At 38.7% G+C, this 20,990-nt stretch overlaps 2 protein-coding genes across 3 annotated transcripts; both read left to right on the top strand.

The window, feature by feature from the left end:
- The first annotated feature begins 247 nt into the window (after nucleotides 1-247).
- On the top strand, nucleotides 248-2,617 carry LOC122672769 (polygalacturonase At1g48100-like). The gene is made up of 6 exons (XM_043870258.1): nucleotides 248-817; nucleotides 918-1,085; nucleotides 1,165-1,209; nucleotides 1,309-1,516; nucleotides 1,616-1,697; nucleotides 1,855-2,617. The coding sequence occupies exons 1-6, from the start codon at nucleotides 422-424 to the stop codon at nucleotides 2,354-2,356; spliced, it is 1,401 nt and encodes a 466-aa protein (XP_043726193.1). The 5' UTR covers nucleotides 248-421; the 3' UTR covers nucleotides 2,357-2,617.
- A 5,085-nt stretch (nucleotides 2,618-7,702) lies between these two features.
- Nucleotides 7,703-12,136, top strand: LOC122670640 (zinc finger CCCH domain-containing protein 3). 2 transcript variants are annotated; one of them, XM_043867587.1, is made up of 5 exons: nucleotides 7,703-7,911; nucleotides 8,030-8,091; nucleotides 10,764-10,845; nucleotides 11,129-11,200; nucleotides 11,934-12,136. In XM_043867587.1, exons 1-5 carry the CDS (start codon nucleotides 7,782-7,784, stop codon nucleotides 12,041-12,043), a joined length of 456 nt encoding a protein of 151 aa, XP_043723522.1. In that variant the 5' UTR covers nucleotides 7,703-7,781; the 3' UTR covers nucleotides 12,044-12,136. The 2 variants fall into 2 exon arrangements, with proteins under 2 accessions (XP_043723522.1, XP_043723521.1); XM_043867586.1 differs by having other exon boundaries at nucleotides 7,704-7,911; nucleotides 11,126-11,200.
- The last annotated feature ends 8,854 nt before the right edge of the window (nucleotides 12,137-20,990 follow it).

Below are 20,990 nucleotides of genomic sequence, written 5' to 3'. Positions count from 1 at the left end.
ATAGGTGTAGGCAAACTTTTCCTATAAATTATATGTATAATCTTCTTGGGGACAGCTTACTTTATGACTACAAAGTTTGATTGCCCACAAAGGCAAATAAAAGCTCCCAAACTGGACTTGGCTACAAACAACAGTCCCCAAATTTGTTGCAGGTCAAGGTGAGATTTTCATGTTAAGTTACATTCTTTAGTTCAAACCCAACCAAATATCTATGAAAGCTAGTTACCTTGAGAGCCCTCAATGTTGAACTCTCTTTTTAAAGATTTTGTATAGTCTCATTAATTAACAGCTTTGAAAGTTAACTCTCCCCATCATTTTCAGTGATCTTACTGTGTTTTCCACCAAAGTGGATAGTAGTTCTTGAAGTTTAGAGACTAAATTATTTACAATTGCTTGTTGAAGACTTCAGGTAACACCTTCTATGGCACTTGTTCATGGGTTGTTTGCTATTTGGGTCTCCCTGGCTCTTTTAATATCCAATTCAAGCAATGTGGAAGGAAGAACTCATTTTCACAAAAAACAGAAAAACAAAGGCATAGACAAGGGAAGCCCAGTTTCTCAATCCCCTTCTAATTCTCCTTCTAATCCTCCAGAGCCAAATGATCCTGGGAATCCCACCTCAGAACCTTGTGTTTTTGATGTAACATCTTTTGGGGCAGTAGGAGATGGTACTACAGATGACACTGCTGCATTCAGGGAAGCTTGGAAAGCAGCTTGTGCAGTTGAATCTGGCATTCTTCTTGCCCCTTCTGATTATGTTTTCACAATCACTTCCACAATTTTCTCAGGTCCATGCAAGCCAGGCTTTGTGTTTCAGGTAGTAACTAATTAACCAGATTGATTGCTTGTTATTGCATTTTTCTTTCTTTCATCTTATTTTTCAATCACTTAAAATGGAAAATTTTGACTGCAATAAGGTTGACGGAGTTCTAATAGCGCCGGATGGACCAGATTGCTGGCCAAAATCTGATAGCAATAAACAATGGTTAGTTTTCTATAGAGTTGATGGGATGACTCTCACAGGAAGAGGAACCATTGATGGAAATGGACAGAAGTGGTGGGAGCTTCCATGCAAACCTCACAGGGTATCCTATTACAGTTCTTGTTCATATTATATTTGTTTTGCAGGAGTAATATACTTACTGTTACTGAAATTCCTTGCAGGGCCCTAATGGATCAACATTACCTGGACCATGTGACAGTCCTGCTGTGAGTGTTCCATCCAAAATCTAATTTTGAGTTCTTCATTTTTCATCAAATTCAAGAAGATTTGTTCCTCATCAGAATTTATTGTTTTGGGTTTTCCAGTTAATTCGGTTCTTCTTGAGCTCAAATTTGATGGTTAATACACTACGGATCCAAAATAGTCCCCAATTTCACATGAAATTTGATGGATGTGAAGGAGTGTTGATTGAACAGCTATCTATATCTTCCCCTGCACTTAGTCCTAACACAGATGGGATTCATATTGAGAACACAAAGTCTGTTGCCATATTCGAATCTGACATAGCCAATGGTAACATAGAAGGATCGCTCCACATAGATTGGATTTCCGGTTTTACAAATCGGTTAATCTCAACTATACATCCTAAGTTAGTCTAATTATGTTGAACAGGGGATGATTGTATCTCGATTGGACCAGGTTGTTCAGCTGTCCTAATTGATAATGTCACTTGTGAGCATGGTCATGGGATAAGGTATCTATCTTCCTCCATCTTTTCTTTTTGAAAAAAATTCTTAAGCGAGAAAATAGAGAAGAATCGGATTTCAGAATGCGTTCTAAACCCATAATCTATTTCGAGAATGCATACCTAACGCAGCCTAACTGAGAGAAGTATCCTTAATTGTTTGCAGCATTGGGAGCCTTGGTGTGCATAACACACACGCATGCGTCTCAAACATTACGGTTCAAAATGTGTTTATAAAGGACTCGGACAATGGAGTTAGGATCAAGACATGGCAAGGTGGAACGGGCTCTGTATCAAGCATAGCATTTGAGAACATAGAGATGGAGAATGTGAGGAATTGCATCATTGTTGATCAATACTACTGTTTGACAAAAGCTTGCCTAAACCAGACCTCAGCAGTGTATGTCACAGATGTTTCCTATAAGAATATTAAGGGAACTTATGATGTGAGAACCCCACCCATACATTTTGCTTGTAGTGACACAGTAGCATGCACCAATATATCACTCTCTGAGGTTGAGCTTTTTCCTGCAGAGGGAGAGCTGGTAGATGATCCCTTCTGTTGGAATGCTTATGGAACACAAGAAACACTCACTATCCCTCCCATTACTTGCTTACAAGATGGGGATCCTCAATCCCTCTCTGATGCTTCAATTTATGGTTGCTAGGGTAGTTTATGGGTTTTAAATTAGGAACACTACCACATGGACTATTATACTGTACAGAATATGAAGTCCAAGGGGCCATATTTGTTGTAATGAGTCCTCTTTGTGACTTCAGCCTCCATCCCTTTTAGGGTTTATTTCCCTTATTGTGTGATGAGATGTAGTAGAAATGGGTGTTATTTCTTTCATTCCCTCCATTATTGTATTACTGTTGAAATTTACTGGATGATGATTTATAAATATGGGAATGATTTAGATTTCTGTGTTATATGCTATTCCAGTAAAGTTTTTTACTTGTATAATCAGGTAATTTTCTCTTCCTGTTTCTTTTAGATACTAAATTTTCACTAAGGTTGTATTTGGTATCCATTCTTGAATAGATTCTGAGTCTAGAACGCATTCTGAAGCGGAAAAAAATAGAAAAGAATTGGGTTCCAGAATAAGTTTTAGATACAGAATCTATTCTGAAAATGCATACCAAAGGTAGCTTAATTTAACCAATGATTCAACTAACCCTTTCCTCAACTCAAATCTGCAGACCAAATTACCACTAAACTTTAACCTGGAACACAATTCATTCTAACACTAACTGGTCCCCATTATAATGTGGTTGGATTAGTGCCAAAATGAATGCAATTAGAACGTGAATATTCAAGACCTCTTCTATTGTGACCAAGTGGTCATGGGTTCGAGTCTAGAAACAGACTTTGCAACAATAGGGGTAAGACTGCGTACGTACATTATGACCCTCCCCAGACCCCATAGTGGCGGGAGCCTCGTGCACCGGATACACCCTTTTTTTTTTATCTTCTACATACACATTCTTCTTAGCATAAAGCTAGAATCCAACTAACACCACAAACCACATCAATACTTTGATTTTTATACTCGTCAATAATTTGTTTTTGGGTGAAAACCCCAAAGATGTACCTGTAGACAAAAGCCCCAAGGATGTCAAAGTATCAGCTCAAGTACTGGATGTTTCTAATAAAATAAAGGGAGAATGCTTTCTGCGTGAGACATAGGGCCCACGCCCACACACAAATGGGGCAGAATGACCTCCATGAACCCCATGTAAGGCATGTATGGTGGAAATTCTGCCCCCTTTTGTGCCATCACTTGCGCTCTCATTGGCTGGAGCGTGCAGCGTGACCCCTGTGTCCCACCCAGAAAACAGCACTCCTAAAATAAAATTTTGAAAAAATCTAAGGACTACGGGAGCAGGATGCATAGACATATACGGATGTTTGGAAAATATAAAAATGAGTGAACATACATGGAAGGATATTTTACTGAATTTAAATATGAAATTTAACACGTGACTGATTTATAGATCAATTGATCACGTCGCTCAAAATGGATTGTAGGGCAAAAATGGATCATGAAAACAATTTTTGTCCCTAATGGTATGGAATATAATGATATTTTTGCATTTTTATTTTATAAATTTGTAACTTGCTTTACAAAAAATAATTCATGAACCATTGGATTGCCAATTGTCAAACCACTAATGGTTCGATGGTCTCTTTTTTATAATATTTTTTAAGAACAATTTTCCACATCACCAATGGTGCAGAGAGAATCTCTTAATCCAAAGTAGTTTTATGTTATGAATGGACTCTTAAAACAAAGAATATCACCATTAACTTCAACCCCATATTTTTCGAAAAATAATCCTCTCTAATTCCTAAAAGTGTTCGGTGCAGCAGTTCGAGGTGGAGATGTCGATACCTAACAGCTCGGACATCAACGGTCCGAGCTCACTGACTTCCGTTTGTTTTTCTTTCTTCTGGAGTTTGGCACCATTGGATGTTTGAGCTGCCATGTGTCGACATCTCCACTCCTAACTACGGCACTGCACAATTCTAGGAATTGGAGAGGATTATTTTCTGAGCTGCCAGGTGTTGACATCTCTACTCCTAACTACGGCACTGTACAATTCTAGGAATTGGAGAGGATTATTTTAAGGGTAATTTACACATACCACCCCTGAGGTTTAACGGAAGTATAATTTTACCCACTAGTTTTGAATAATTCTACGTTCCCCCCTGAGGTATACAAACATTAACAAATGCACCCATTCCAGCAATTCATGACTAACAACGTTAAAAATATGTTGTGAACTGACATAATTGCCCTTACAAGAAGAGGAAGAAAAAAAAACAAACCTGCAACTCATCTTCCCCAAAATCTATTGGGGAAGATGAGTTGTAGGTATGGGAACACCATGGAAACCGAAACAGTGGCACGGCGAGCGAAGGATCCGGAGTGATTTGGAGCAGAGTCTACCCAAGCCCTGTGGCGGATTCAGAGCAATGGAGCAGATTTATATCTTTATTGCATAACTGCCCATTGAACTCAAGCCATCAAGCCCTTGCCGCCCATTGCACGATTCAAGCAGAAGTCATCCAATCTTGCTCATGGCGGAGGAAGAAAATATTCGTGTTAGCTCCAAAGCAGAACTGAAAAGAAGGGAGAAGCAGAAGAAGAAAGCCAAGTCTGGGGGATTCGAATCTTTGGGCCTATGCCCTAATGTCTTCTGAGGCATCAAACGCAAGGGTCACAAGCTCCCCACGCCCATACAGTGGAAGACCATACCACTCATACTCGCCGATGATGACGCTGTTGCCATGGCCAGGACTGGCTCTGGTAAGACTGCCGCTTTCCTTGCACCTATGCTCGAGCAGTTAAAGCAGCATGTCCCTCAAGGTGGGGTTAGGGCTCTCATTCTTTCTCCCACTAGAGACTTGGCATTTCAGACTTTAAAGTTCACTAAAGAGCTTGGTCGATTTACAGGTTAGTTCTCGGGAATGTTTAGTTGTTTAGGCTGTCTAGGACTCAATAGTCATGAAACCTTGAGATATAAGCCCCACCGTGGCCGATGGGAAGTAGTGGGTATCGGTGGTGCTATTGAGATTGACGATTGGGTGGCGGCTGAATTGCCGAAGTAGCTTAGTGTATTTATTGAGCCACCAATCATCGCAATGGGAAACGACAAGGATGACGTCCTGATTAGATGAGATGAAGCAGGAGGTAACGAAGAGGGGGATGAACCCATCATTGAAGTCATGGAAGAAGTTTCCGGTGTAGCCGCCGACACTGAATATGAGTGCCGGAGCTGAGTGAAGGATTTTGTAGGCGGGGGTGGGGGAGTGACGGTGAGTTTTGTGATTCTGGTCATGACACTCGTCTCCCATTTGCGAGGGTAGGGACGGATCTTTTCCTGCGTGAGTTGGGTTTCCGGGTTTTGATTATAGAAGCCCGACACAAAAAGGGTATTGGTAGTTGGTTCCATACCTACAACTAGGGGTGTCAACGGGCCGGTTCGGGCCAGTTTCGGTTCGGGCTTTTTTGTTTCGGTGTGACTTTTATAGAAACCGAAACCAAACCATTAAGAAATATTCGATTTCGGTGCGGTTTGGTTTCGTGTCGGTTTTGGTTTATGATAACGGGTTGATATCGGTTTGGATTCGGTTTGGCACCGATTTTATATAACTAGTAAGGTCCGGTTAGTGCTAATTTTTCTTCTCTTTCTCTTTTAAGTACATAAAATATTTCAAATACAATGCATCTTTGTATCCTATGTCCTATGGCCTATGGATACAATTGGTTGGGTAATCACTAACAAAGGATATGAGATAAAGTGAGAAACTATCACAACACATTTAGGGGGCAATGGGGCATTAGGCATTTACTGATTTACTCATTTATCGGGTTAGGTCGGTTCGGTTTGGGTTTGGGCCTAACGGTTCGGGCTACCGGTGCACCGCCGGGCTGGCCCAAACCAAACCAAACCGTTTGCCTTTCTGGATCCACAAACCGAACCGAACCATTAAGAGTTCGGTCCGGTGTGGTCAAGGCTCGTTTGGGCTAGTTCGGGCCGATTTCATCGGTTCGGGTTGGGTATTGACACCCCCCTACCTGCAACTCATCTTCCCCCAATCGATTTTGGAAATGATGAGTCACAAGTTTTTTTTTTTTTATAGAGGGCAATTCTATGAGTTCACAATATATTTTTAACGTTGTCAGTCATGAACTGACAGAATGGGTATATTTGTTAATGTTTGTAAACCTCAGGGGATACGCAGAATTATCTAAAATTGGGGGGTAAAATTATACTTTTAGTAAACCTCAGGGGTGGTATGTGTAAATTATCCTTATTTTAATGATGATATTTTCCGTTTTAAGAGTCCATTCATAATTGAGTTTGGGCATGCAAGGTCCAACCGAAGATCAGGAACTTCTTGTGGAGGGCATGCTCCAACGGGTTGGCTTCTGGGGAAGGTCTTTCTAAGAGAAACATCCCTATTGATCCCCAGTGCAGCCGCTGTGGCAAGTTGGAAGACACGGATCACATTCTCCTCGACTGCCCCTTCGTTTGTGCAGTATGGTTTGCTTCTTCCTTGTCTTTCCGCCCTCCATCTGTAGAGCCACAACTCTCTAAAGCTATTCAGGGTTGGAGCTCCCTCATCTCTTCCAATAAGAGTCTGGGTAATGACACATTCGGGCTAGCTGCGTAGATCTGTTGGTCTTTATGGAGGGCTTGAAATGAGGTTCTTTTCGGTGGTATGCATTTGAATCCTGTAGAGGTGAGCAGACAGGCTGAAACTGAGTTCCAGGAGTTCAGGACCCTTTCCTCCCACCACTCGGGTCCCGTCCTTGCCCCTAAAGGGCCCCAGCATATTCAGTTTTGGAAGCCTCCCGCTCCTACAGTTTATAAGCTGAATGTTGATGCTTCCATTACTGAGGATAAAGGAGGGGTGGGTCTTGCGCTAAGAGACTGCAATGGTGTACTGATTTTTGCGGTGTCCAAGCCTATTTCCAAAGTTTCTATCCTTATGAGCGAGGCCATAGCGGTGAGAGCTGGGCTGCTGCAGTGTATTGAGGAAGGCGTTACTGTTCTGGAGGTGGAGAGCGATAACCGGGAGCTGTGCCTTTGTCTCTCTGGCCATCTTTCTCCTCCTGTGGAGATCATTAGCATTGTTCAGGACATCAAGGACCTAGCGGTGTCTTTTTCTTCCTGTTCTTTCAGTCATATTTCTAGGGAGATTAACAGGGTTGCTGACTCCCTGGCTCGGAAAGCCTTGTTTGTTGCATGCCGGACATCTTGGCTTTGTTCCACTCCTTGGTTATCGAAATTATATAATTCGGATACCTTGCGTTGGCCACGCGTTAATATATAGACCTTTTTCTACCCAAAAAAAAAAAGAATCCATTCATAACATAAAACTACTTTGGATTAAGAGATTCTCGTTGGTGATGTAAAAATATTTTCCAAAAAAAATTTAAGAATTGGAGAGGATTATTACCCGAATCGTAGAAGTAGTAGTAACTCGTTACAGAGCCTCTATCTTTGGGTTTCCTTCTCCCAACTTCCGGAAAAGATCTTTAATGGTGAGGAAAGGAAGAGAAGGAAGAACAGCAAATAATGCCGTTGACGAAGTACTACTGCGACTACTGTGACAAACAATTTCAAGATACGCCGTCAGCTAGAAAACGCCATCTCCAAGGCGTACAACACCAAAGAGCGAAAGCTCTCTGGTACGACCGCTTGAGAGGTTAGTAATTCTTTTCCTTATTCGGTTATACTTGGTGTGGTTTTTCCCCATTATCGTTCTGAAAGTAGTTTTATTTTATTCTGAATTCCCTCGGTCACGCGTTGCTCGCTCGTTCCAGATCCAAATCACAATCAATTGGAGGGCTTCGGAAAAGGAGTCTGCAACCGTTTCCTGAGGACGGTATGCCCATGAATTTTTTGTTTTTGTTTTTTTTTCTGTAGAACTGGAAGTTGCACAGTGCCTTTATCTGCTTCTTAAGACTGTTGTGTAGGTTTCTTTGTGTATCATTGAAATTGGAGATTTACATAATCCAGTTAAGTATGGTAGCTTAGGGAGACATAATTGGACATCCTCTTTAGGGTTATATTTCCCTTAACAATATAGGTGATCATATGAAGCTCAGAGCTTACCATAACATTCCCTGAAGTGGAAGGAATTTTTTTGGATATCCTAGGGCTGCTCCATTAATTGGTCATTCCATATTGTTAAGATTTGATTTTTGAGAATGCCAATCACTTGTATGATTGGGACCTGAAAATTAGTTTTATGATTATATACTATTGCCTTCAACCCATATGAGTGGACATGGCCTACCCATGTGCGACAATCTGGATCAGTTATCAATCGATTACACCTTGATGATTAGTACCTTGAAAAGCAGAATAGTTTGATGACATACTGACCATTCTGTTTGTCATAAAACTTTTTTTTCCCCCCGAAAATGCTAAATAACAGTGATGGTGATATTGCAGTCCAATACTACAACAACAATAACAACTCAGCCTTATCCCAACTAAATGGGGTCGGCTACATGGATCCTTGCCCTCTAATCGCCATGCAGATCTTTCCTCACCACTTCTCCTAAGGTCAATTTAGGTATGCCCCTTGCTCTTTTAGTTCTTTCAATCTGAATCAAATCACTCCTCCGTACTGGGGCATCCAAAGGCATCCGTTGAACATGGCCATGCCGCCTCAAATGACTTTCTAATAGCTTATCATGTATCGAAGCTACTCCTAAATCAGCTCTAATATGATCATTCCTTACTTTATCCTTCCTAGTTTTGCCACTCATCCATGTCAACATCCTCATCTCCGCTACAATGAGTTTATCTATATGATGCTTCTTAACTGACCAACATTCCGCACCATACATCATAGCCGGTCGTATGACTGCCCTGTAAAAATTTCATTTAAGTTTTAAAGGAATACTCTAATCGCACAACAGTCCAGGCACATCCGTCCACTTCATCCATCCTATATTACAGTCCAATCATATGTCAAATAAACTTCATGACCAATTGCTCAGAGTTTGTTACTCAGAGGCTAAACATGACCTCTCTGGCAGATAATTCATTTTTTTTCCCGTTGTAGGGAATCTCACTCCACCTGTCCTCTGTGGCAAAGTGTATATATAGTAGGAAATCTTCATGACCAACTGCTCCATGGTGTGCAATGGATGTTAAAATGATCTACTACCAATTTTATGCATTACATACTTTCTAGTCCAAGCAATGCATGAAATGCACCTTCTCCATTGTAATAGAGTAGTTTGGATAGGTCACAGAAACGTTACGTCAATTTAAGTAGGACTAATTCAATTTTTTGATGGCTTCATTTGCTTCACCAGAAATATTTCCTGGAAAGTCAATTTTTAGATATAAACTTATTTTCATTTCATTGCATTTTTTCTCTTTTTCTTGATTATCACTTCACCGGGGTAATTGTCAGGCAAATTTCTCCAAAAAGGGAAGCCTGCATTCTGGCCTTTTGAGTTTGGATATTTGCGACTCATTTCTGTATTATTGTAGACCTACTATTCATTTCTCCAATGCTCCATTTGTTTCACTTGAAAATTATTTTCTGGAAAATCAATTTTAGTTGTACAGTTGTACTTTGTGCCATTTTGACTTTTTTTTTTTTTGGGTACATGACAAGGAAGCATAGTTGGTCATGGTTGGTATAGGAAAAAGAGGCCAGCCATATGATGGTGGAGTGGCATCCATGGGTGGCAGTTGATCCCTGATTGAGATATATTCACTCGTTTTTTTTTACAATATCTAAAGAAACAAATTGGTAGTTGTTTTCCAATATTTATAAATTTCAATGAGATAGTTTCTGTCTTTCTTATATCTGTATAATTACTTTTACTCTTAAGACAATTCCTGTTAAATATTTTCCATTGAAACAAATGGAGACTAAGGGCATGACTGGAAGATGATACCTGCTGATTTTTCATTTGGAGAAAGGAACAACTGTATAGTAGCATGAACATGTTTCTAAGAGAATGTTTTTCCTTTTTTTATTGAAACTTCTATCACTATGGGATTCGTAGGGATAGGGGGGAAAAATCTTCCTTCCCCCCTCTTTATTTGGTCTTATGCAATCATTTATTTATTCAGTTGAGGACTTTAACTTTGTTCTGCTGTCAATTGGTCATTCATGAGCTTCTTCCCTTCTATGTTACTTGTGAATGTTCAGATGTTCTAGCTCATTTATTTTCAAATGTGTAACTGTGTGTTATTATTATTATTATTTTTTTTTTTTTGGGGGGTGGGGGGGGGGGTGGGGTGGGGAACTAGAAACTTGGGAAGAATGTTCAGATGTTCTAGCTCAACCAATGACGTCCTGACTGCAGTCTACCAAGTTGCCCATTTGGGTAATGGGATTGAGGTCCAGATTTCTGAACTAGACTTTAATGCTAGGTTTTTGGCATGTCTGTAGAACCAGATATCCCTAATTTGTCTCAGCTTATTGTGTAAATGTATGAAGAAAAAGAAAAGAATTCAAATTTTTGGGTCAGAAAATTTGCTTGAATTGTTATTTTCACATTTTTTGCTTGTCATGTTCTGTAGGGTTTATGCCATTATGGGGATTCCTGTAAATATTTTCATCCAAAGAAAAATATTCAGAATCCAAATATTCAAGGCATACCAGGTAAGTGCTGCTCCAATTTAGTAAATTATTTCAGTAAACTGTTTATTGATCTCTAATCCAAACTAATTCTAATTATTTCTTATTCTTTGTCTGAAGCGTTATAAAATCTCTTGTTTCAATTAATTGTGTACATGTGGATCAAAGCGGAAATTAACTGAAAAAAGATATACATTGTTATTTACTCATTTTGTTTGACAAATCGTGGCATGTGATGATGCCTTCATTTGAGGCAAAGCAAATGAGGTTTTCTGGTTAATATATAATTTGTTCCCTTTTTTAGCAGCAAACTTCACCGAAAATGTTCATTTACCAGCTATTTTGGGAACTCAACTTACAGGTGGAAGCTCTATGACAGGTAATTTTAGATTACCAGCTCATTCAAAAACCAGAACATTCTCCTCCTTGATCACTAAGGTGTCGGGCACAATCATGAACTTAACATTCTTGGTTGGTAACTGAGAAAGCTACAGATTGCATGCCCCTATTAGGTTGAAAGAGAGAGGCAGGGGAGGATTTAGGCTTATTTTGTGTTGCAGTTTTAGATTCCCTCCTCCTTCCCTCTTTTTTTTCTGATGGGTAAATACCTAAGAACAAAAACAGCATATTATAAAGAAGTTTTAGATACTTAAGATAGCTTAGGTGTCAATAAGGGGATAAGGATAACCAAACCCAGACTCAACTTCAGCCCAGAATTGAGCCTAAGCCTGGCTAGCCCAACACTGGCTTGCTTGAGAGCTTGGAATTGGCCTAAACCCAGCTTCAGTTCCGAAGTAGGTCATGGGGGGGGGGGGGTCCAGTACTTAACATAACTGTTTATCTTTGTGGGTCATACGATACGTGGTAGTCTGGTACTCTAGCAAGATGCTAAAGTGCATTTCATGCAAGGTGAAGGTGGGATGATTCAATCCTAGGTCTGCGAATGACAACTTCTGCAGGCTCTACAGAGGAAGCTATTAGCACCTTCTCTATTATTTAATTTCTTGTTTGCATTGGATTTGTATCTTTAAATACCCCATAAGGGTTCTTTTAAAATATTGATTTGTTGTTTATTTTGGTTCTGGAAAAATTTTCTTTGTTGTGATACACAGGGAATGTGGTTGGAGATGCAATGGGAATTTCATTTGGTAATTTACCTCCGTCACTAAGACCACCTCCAGAGGGTGGTTATCCACCTCTTCCCTTTGTAGACTGGGGATAGATCTGCCGTTTTCATTTCGAACTCATGTTGGTGGTATCAGTGTACTTCTCTTTTCCTTCATCTCTTAAGTGAATGTAATGTAGTTATTATGTATTTTATATGGCTTGGCATGTCTGGTTTTTTATTTATTTATTTATTTTTAATGTTTTTTTTGGGGTAATCAGGCATATCTGGTTCAACTCTATGATACGAGTAGATGTATATAGTTGTAGGTAGAAAGGTTAGTGCATTTAACTGTTGTAATCAAATGCCTCCTTAGCATACGTGCTGCATTGGGAAATGCAACTTTTGCTTTATGGGTGGTTACTCTCGCAACTTTACTAGTCACTTGTTTCTTGTCCTTCCGTTCCATGTTATCTTTTTTTTTTTGTTCTAGGGGCAGTGATCACATCACATGCGAGTGACTCACCCAATCATATCAAATTGTACAAAAGGGTATCTAGTGTAAATAAATTGGTTGTAAGATTGATTTCTTAAAAGGATTAAGAAACGCACGCCTACCTATTCTCACATCTAAATATAGCTAGAGGCGCAAGAGATCCTAAAGTTATTCCAGAAACTTAACCATATCTATGGGGATCTGGGGATCTTGTTCATTGTCGTCATGTATGTCATTTAGAATAACAAAAAATGAGGTGTCTACAGAATATCCATCTTTGATTGATACGATTTAGTAAACAAAAATCAAAGATTCAATCAAAGATATGACTCTTCAATTCATGCGAAGTGACAAATATAAGGTGTCTATAGAATGTTCTTCTTTGAGACTACTCATTAGATGAAAGTCAAAGTCTTAGTCAAAGATATGGTTTATCATGCATGTCTTTGGAGTTATAAAAATGGGGTGTCTACAAAATATCCCTCTTTGTTTAAAGATGTAGAAGAAAAAGTGAATTCGATAAACATAGTAACATATGATTAAACAAATAATTGGAACGGCTTCAAGTTGCTCCACTGGGTGTGATATTAGGTAGGCGTTCCATTGCATTCCTAACTTGTTGAGAAATGATTTGGAGGACGCATTGCCTCCATTTCCAAAACAAAGGTGATTAAGGTGGCATTTAGCTGCTCCACCGGGGATAGAAGTTAGATCAACATTATCTGATTTTCCTGTCTTGTAATTTCTAAAAGGAATAAAGAAGCACACAATGATGGAGTGTAGATTCCAATGTTCAATCCTCTCTCTCTCTAACCCATGTGGGCCCGATGTGGATGATATCATTCTCTGCACTACCATTGCTATGGCATACAAATTTCTCCCCCACACTAGCGTCTTAAAAAGTGTTCTCCTTTTCTAAATAACCTCTTCCTGTTTTAACCCGTGTGGACTCCATGTCGATGATAGTATTCTCTGCATTGCCATTGTTGAGCCATGCAGATTTCTCCTCACACAGTCGTCTTGAAAAACCCTCTCCTTTTCTAAAATAACATTTTATAGTTTCCTCCTATCCATGGGATTGGTTAAGTCATCCACATGCAATCATTTTCCTTCTTTTAGTATTTGCATCCTTTCTGAATGGAACAACCTCTCATCACCATGCTGGGTAGAAATGCATCCAATCATGTCCACTTTGCATGGCTGCTCAGATAGAACTAAATTTTGGGAACATATAGACCTCAAGGTCTTCTGCACACATAGAAGTCAAGTTTAACCTAAATGGAGTTGGCCACGACAAAATATTTAGAAGTATGAAGAAGATGCATGAAACTACTGAGGGGGTACATACATGAGAGGATATGCTATGACATGAAAGGATAAATAATTGATTTTGATGGTGAAACCTAACATTGGCCAATCCAAACACCTTCCAGTTGTTTTAACCATTCATCAAAATTTTGACTTTTTGATAGATTTTCAAAGTTTTACTGTGATGTGATTAGTTCTATCAGACTCAAACATGACATGTGAGTAAGGAACCTTAAGTCTTAACTTACCCACAAAACCCAGGCCTTCTTCATCTAATCACATGGCAGATTCCTTGGTGGAATGTACATAAGATTATTCCTCTACATTATTCATGTTGTAGCATTTGAAATATTGTAGAAAAGATCATAGTTAAAGATATCCACAAGGATATGATTGACAACCACTCAACAGAGATGGTGTCTTCAATGTGCTCCAACAGTAATAATACTATTAAGCATATATATCATCCCTCAAATCATGTAAAAGCTTTTAACTTTGGCTTTATTCTTGTGGTTAATTATTTATTAACCTAGAAGGCCTTTCAGCACCAAGGCCATAAATATTTTAATTTTCCCTCTCTGACTTGGTAGATAAATATATAAATCTTAATTAACAAAAGGGATATCAAAAGCCTTACTCCCAAAAGCAGTACAAACATTTTAAATCCAGAATACTGAAGATTGAGAATAACATATAACAATCTGCCAAAGGTTAGTTTGCATAATTTACAAGAAAACCATGGTTTGGAAACCAAAAGGTTAGATGTAGTTTAAACCTGTATTAAGTAAAGGGAACAGTGCAGAGATTCTTTTCCATGCCTTCTCACATGACCTTACGGGTCCTTATTCGAAACTGCTTCCTATTTACTGATTGGTGTGGTGTAAGAGATTCCCCCATGCTGATTGGTGAAACATGGAAGTGGGGAAGTAAAACTAGAGATGGTAATGATACTCGTTTTTCAACATTTGCTTGATTGATTTGTTTTTAAGCATCGAGAACATGATCAAAATTTAAGAAAATGTATTAGGGAAAAAGAACTCTGTCTGGGATTGTAGCCTACGCTAGCACTCCCATGAGTCTATCCTTCTCTTCCCCATATGAAAAGACACATCTGCCCCCTTGTTTCGAGGAGAGAGAGTGCCAGCGTAGGCCACACTCTCAGATAGAAAACTGATTCCCCATATATTATTATATTGGGAAAAAGATCTCCACTTGGTGGTCTGTCTTACGTTCTCTCACAGGATACTGTGAAATGACGCCTCTGCCCCTTGGGTAGATACCCAGACGTGTTCCCCTATTGACCCAGACGCTTGTGTAGAGACCATGCGATCAAGTAGAGATCTCTTGCCTATTATATTTTAAGCTTATAGATACTCTTTGTGACGTGTAAAAAATGGGCAAGAGTTTGATTGACATGTTTTGTTATCTTGTGAGTTTAGTAAACATATTTAGGAAACAGAACCTTTGGGTATGATGATTGAATTTTATTTTTTTTTTTTGGCAAATTTCATAACTTCATTTGTTTAACTAAAGCTCATATTAAAGATGTGCTCTCTATTGTTGCTATTGCCTTCTCTTTCCTTTGGTTTTCTAATGTTACTCCTAATCGTTTGAAAATGCTTCAGTTTATATCATACCATATATCTCATTCCAATGTTTTTTCTCATTCTGAGGACCTTGTGGGTCTTCCCATTGATTGGTTAATCTCATATTAGTTCTTGCAGCTCTTTAGTCCATTCTCTCCCAAGATTATCATGTGTGGATCATTTGATCATTCTCTTGGGGGATGGGATTTCCGCCTATCCATAGGGTGGGACGGTCATTTCACGCCACCCTTATGCCTGCAAGGGCCATGCGACCAATTAGTGTTCTTTTTCCAAAAATATAAAATGAAATTTATAAAAATATGAACAAAAAATTGTTGTTTGGTGTGTAAGTCACATGCAATCCTTTTCCTTCTTTTAGTATTTGCATCTTTTGTGAATGGAACAGCCTCTCGTCACCATGCTGGATAGAAATGCATCCAATCATGTCCACTTTGCATGGCTGCTCAGATAGAACTAAATTTTGGGAACATATAGACCTCAAGGTCCTCTGCACACACAGAAGAAGTCAAGTTTAACCTAAATGGAGTTGGTCACGACAAAATATTTAGAAGTACGAAGAAGATGCATGGAACTACTGAGGGGGGGGGGTGCATACATGAGAGGATATGCTATGACATGAAAGGATAAATAATTGAATTTGATGGTGAAACCTAACATTGGCCAATCCAAACACCTTCCAGTCGATTCAACCATTCTTCAAAATTTTTATTTTTTTATAGAATTTCAAAGTTTTACTGTGATGTGATCCGTTCTATCAGACTCAAACTTGACATGTGAGTAAGGAACCTTAGGTCTTAACTTACCCATAAAACCCAAGCCTTCTTCATCTAATCACATGGCAGATTCCTTGGTGGAATGTACATAAGACTATTCCTCTACAGTATTCATGCTGTAGCATTGAAATATTGTAGAAAAGATCATAGTTTAAGATATCCACAAGAATATGATTGATAATCAGTCAAAAGAGATGGTGTCTTCAATGTGCACCAACAGTAATAATACTATTAAGCATATATATCATCCCTCAAATCATGTAAACGCTTTAACTTTGGCTTTATTCTTGTGGTTAATTATTTATTAAACTAGATGGCCTTTCAGCATCAAGGCCATAAATATTTTAATTTTCCCTCTCTGACTTGGTAGATAAATATGTAAATCTTAATTAACAATCAGAATGATGTACGAAAGGGATATCAAAAGCATTACTCCCAAAAGCAGTACAAACATTTTAAATCCAGAATACTGAAGATTGAGAATAACATATAAGAATCTGCCAAAGGTTAGTTTGCATAATTTACAAGAAAACCATGGTTTGGAAATAAAAAAGTTAGATGTAGTTTAACCTGTATTAAGTAAAGGGTATAGTGCAGGGATTCTTTTACATGTCCTCGCACATGACCTTGCGGGTCCTAATTCGAAACCGCTTCCTATATACTGATTAGTGTGGTGTAGGAGATTCCCCCATGCTGATTGGTGAAGCATGGAAGCGGGGAAGTAAAACTAGAGATGGTAATGATACTCATTGCAACATTTGCTTGATTAATGTATTTTTAAGCATTGAGAATAGGGATGTAAACGGATCGGATTCGGATCGGATACGGATCGGATGTGATCGGAGTCGGATATTCCTTGACCGAATTCGGATACCTCTAAATGGATTCGGATGCGGATCGGATTCGGATTTTTGACCATCCATTTACATCTCTGCTTTGTGTAACCCGGACCTTCCTCCTCCTAGTGGATACAATTCACTCTCAATCCATATCTCTTAGATCATGATTCTCTTTTCATCATATTCTAGAACCTATTGAATCTTCAAAAACCGTCAAAATCATTATTTATTTAATTTTTTATTATTAAGTATTCGGATTTTTTTTCGGACAGATTTTAATCGGAGTATTCGGATTATTTCCCGGATATCTCTAAACGAATACGGATGCCCCTAAACGGACACGGATGCAGATTCGGATTCGGATTTCGATTATCCATTTACATCCCTAATAGAGAACATGGTCAAAATTTAAGAATATATATTGGGGAAAAGAACTCTGTTAGGATTATAGTCTACTGACGCACTCCCATGAGTCTATCTCTCTCTTTCCCATATGAAAAGACATGTAAAAAAGAGCAAGAGTTTTTTTATTTTTTTATTTTTTATTATTACTTTTTTTGGGGGTAAAAAAAAAAATGCAAGAGTTTGATGGGCATGTTCATTATCTTGTGAGTTTATATTTAGGCAGCAGAACCTTTTGGGTATGAGGATTGATTTTTTTTTTATTTTTTTTTTTTGGTGTTTGGTCACATTTCATCACTTCATTTGTTTAATGATCTAATTGCCTCTCTGTCTAAAGCTCAGATTAGAGATGTGGTCTATATTGTGGCTAGTGCCTTCTCTTTCCTTTGGTTTTCTAGAAATTAGGTGGTTTTTTTCAAAATGTTACTCCTAATCTTTTGAAAATGCTTCAGTGAATATCATACTATACATCTATTGTGGCTATTGCCTTCTCTGACTGGTTGACTTATGGGAGGAAGCAGAACTGGTCATGGGATATTTGTAAAATGGATGAAATTGTGGGTATGTCAGCTTGGGTGCTGCCCCGCAAGTGAATAATGCACTTAGGCTGCATTTGTTTTCTTATAAAATATTTTATAGGATTTGTTGAAAATTAATTAATACAAAATTATATAATGATTAATATATATATATATATATATATATATATATATATTAAATTCTAAATGTTTTCTGAAAATAAAGAGGGTATCTATCTTAATAATCATTGGTACACTTCGCACAAACCAGAGACTCCACCCTCGTACCACTTAATTCTTATTCTCATTCAATTATGTTCAAATTAAGGGTGTCAATGTTCAGCCTGAAATGTTAGGACCAACCAAAAAGACTGGTTCAGCCCAGACTGAATTGAACCAAACCGACAAGGTTTGGTTTCAGGTTCAAGTTTTATGCAACTGGTAGAACAAATTAGACTGACAGAATCTGATTTAAACAAAAAAAAACGAGAACTGACTGATAACAACCTGATAAGAAACCGAATACACAAAAAAACCAAGATTTTCCCATTATGTATTGGCGTAAACTTGAAACCAGACCGGACCAAATCGATAATAGCCCTTTCACAAATCGATAACAAAAAGACGATAAGAAACTAGACCGAAACTGAAAACATCCTAAATGGTTTTGTTTCGGGTCAACGCAGTAGATAAAACTAGATCAAACAAATCAACACCCTTAGTTCAAATGTTACTTATGTACAATAAAAAATTGTTAAATGATAGAAAAAAACTAAGGGCAAGAGAACTACCTGGTCGCGTGGCCCCTGCATCAGTGCAGCAACCAATGAGATCATGCATATAAGCATCTTGGGGGATGGAATTTCCATCTTTCCATGGGGTGGGGCGATCATTGCACACCTATTGTGTCTAGACGCAAGGGCCATGCGACCAGTTATCATTCTTTTCTCAAAATCTAAAATGAAATCTATAAAAATATGGGCAAGAAATCACTGTTTGATCCAGCACGGGGGCAATGATAGTGAACACAAGTGCATCAACATAAATGTGATTTTTATTTCATGAGGTGTAAGGGCGTAGTATGGTATTCTCGTCCACTCTTGTGTCAGGGCGTGAGAGCCATGCTACCAGGTAGCATTCTTTTTCCTTTAATTTATTTTCCCTTAAAATATTTTAGGATTACACCACTCCATGTCTCTGGTCTATATTTTATCACCTCCAATTCGCTGCCCCCTCCAATTCCCTCCAATCCCTCACATAGGAGCAGAAATGACCACCCTACCCCACCTTGGGCAGTGTGTTCGGGCAGTGGGTAAGGTGGTCATTTCCGCTCCTATGTGAGGGATTGGAGGGAATTGGAGCGGGCAGGAATTGGAGGTGATAACGATTCGTCTCTGGTCCGTTCAACATAATTATGCTACAGTACAATGGGTACATACATACATATAGGTTGTATGTGATAAAGATGATACTGTACGTATATACACGTTGACTCTATCCATTGAATTGTGTATCTTTTAAGTTTACAACTTTGTCTTTTGGGACCAAAAAAGGAGTGCAGAATGGGTGGATGTGAGACTATCCTATATGAGTGACTTTAAATTAACAGTGGTCACTAGGGTTTTATGGAATCAGTATTGTATCAGCTGATCCGCATCGGTCTCGGCCGACACCAATGTCGGCACCTAGCCAATACTGGATCAGTGATACTATATTGATAACTTTGAGGGAAAATATGGCCGACATAGACTGATACGTATTGGATATGATATCGGTTAGAGAACTGGCCGATACCCGCTCCGATACCGTGAACTAAAACCCTGGTTTTCCGGTTCGGGTTCACTGGCTGCAACTTACAAGCTATCTTACCAAGGATCCAAGACCAAAGAATCCTTGGGTTTGATAACCATCGAATATGAATGCAGGGCTGCAGGGACCATTAATTTGAACAGTTTTTAGATTTTTGAACTAATGAAATAGGAAAGATGGCCATAAGGTTCTTGGGTACCATGAAAATAAGAGAACATTTCAATATGTCGGTAATATTTTAGAGCTATCTTCCATAACTCTTCTTCAGTGTTCTTCCAACTTTGAAGAAAGAGGACAAACACATTTAGAACTGCTTGATTGTTAAGGGACCTTAATGGCTTTAGTCCAATCCTCTCACAGGTTAGAAGAAGTTTCGAGATTCTATGCACCTACACCCTTAATCCTCCAATTACTTGCTTTACTTTCTCTCTCCAAAATCATTTATCTTATCCAACTCAACTAAAGAGTCTAAAAAACCTCACTCCAATGGATGAGAACCAATACATAAAAACCAGGTAAAACCCATTTCAGACAAAAAGAGATCTGAAGTGGGCACTAGAAGAAACTCAAGGCGAGCCTGACCACAAAAGGATTTTTGGTCGGTAAATTAAAAACTTCCATAAGCATTTATCTTTCAAAGTGGGTTATCCACGTCCATGCTTACATGCCAACAGAAAGTTAAAAGTACCAACCTTTTTAGAATGTCTAGTAGGGCTTTGTTCAAACTAGAAAAATTGAACATTTCAACTACCAAACCAAACATATTTCCTCTGTTTTAATCTAATACTAAAATTAATACATCCCCACCTGCATTGTTATTAGTTTTTTTTTTGTTTTTCTGGTAAATGAAGTTTCATTGAACAAAACAAACAAAATTTTAATCCAGCTAGAACCAATCATATTAGTTACAAAATTAGCTACAGTGATAGAAATTGATATTTGTATTCAACTCCTGTAGTCATTGGATTGTTTGATTCAAATGCTTACCTGAGTTTTCAGATTGATTCTCTTGAGTCTTGATTTCTATGCCACCCAATTGCCATTGTTGATTCTGCATCATGGGTCTGTTATCAGATTGAAAGTCTGAAACTGGGAACAAAGAAGCATTTGATTACTACAGTACTGTGTTGAAAGAACTATAGATTTGGGACCAAAGAAAATGAAAGTTGTGGGGCAGAACATGGGGTGGGGGTGGGGGTGGGGGTGGGAGGGGGGGGGGTGGGGTGGGAGGATCATCATCTACAACCTATCTGATCTTGCCTTATTCAATCTTACCTTTTTCCACAACAACGGTCGCATGCAGATTCCACAT

This window comes from Telopea speciosissima, chromosome 8, assembly GCF_018873765.1.
Source record: "Telopea speciosissima isolate NSW1024214 ecotype Mountain lineage chromosome 8, Tspe_v1, whole genome shotgun sequence".
Lineage (NCBI taxonomy): Eukaryota > Viridiplantae > Streptophyta > Magnoliopsida > Proteales > Proteaceae > Telopea > Telopea speciosissima.
Note: the sequence above shows the minus strand (reverse complement) of the source record. Positions and strands in the feature narration are given on the sequence as shown.

Coding starts and splice junctions, on each gene's coding strand:
- LOC122670640 (XM_043867586.1), top strand. CDS start 7,782: ATGCCGTTGACGAAGTACTACTGCGACTACTGTGACAAACAATTTCAA. Junction 10,846..11,125: donor AAATATTCAAGGCATACCAG/GTAAGTGCTGCT, acceptor TCCCTTTTTTAG/CAGCAAACTTCACCGAAAAT. Junction 11,201..11,933: donor AGGTGGAAGCTCTATGACAG/GTAATTTTAGAT, acceptor TGTGATACACAG/GGAATGTGGTTGGAGATGCA.
- LOC122672769 (XM_043870258.1), top strand. CDS start 422: ATGGCACTTGTTCATGGGTTGTTTGCTATTTGGGTCTCCCTGGCTCTT. Junction 1,086..1,164: donor TTCCATGCAAACCTCACAGG/GTATCCTATTAC, acceptor AATTCCTTGCAG/GGCCCTAATGGATCAACATT. Junction 1,698..1,854: donor GAGCATGGTCATGGGATAAG/GTATCTATCTTC, acceptor AATTGTTTGCAG/CATTGGGAGCCTTGGTGTGC.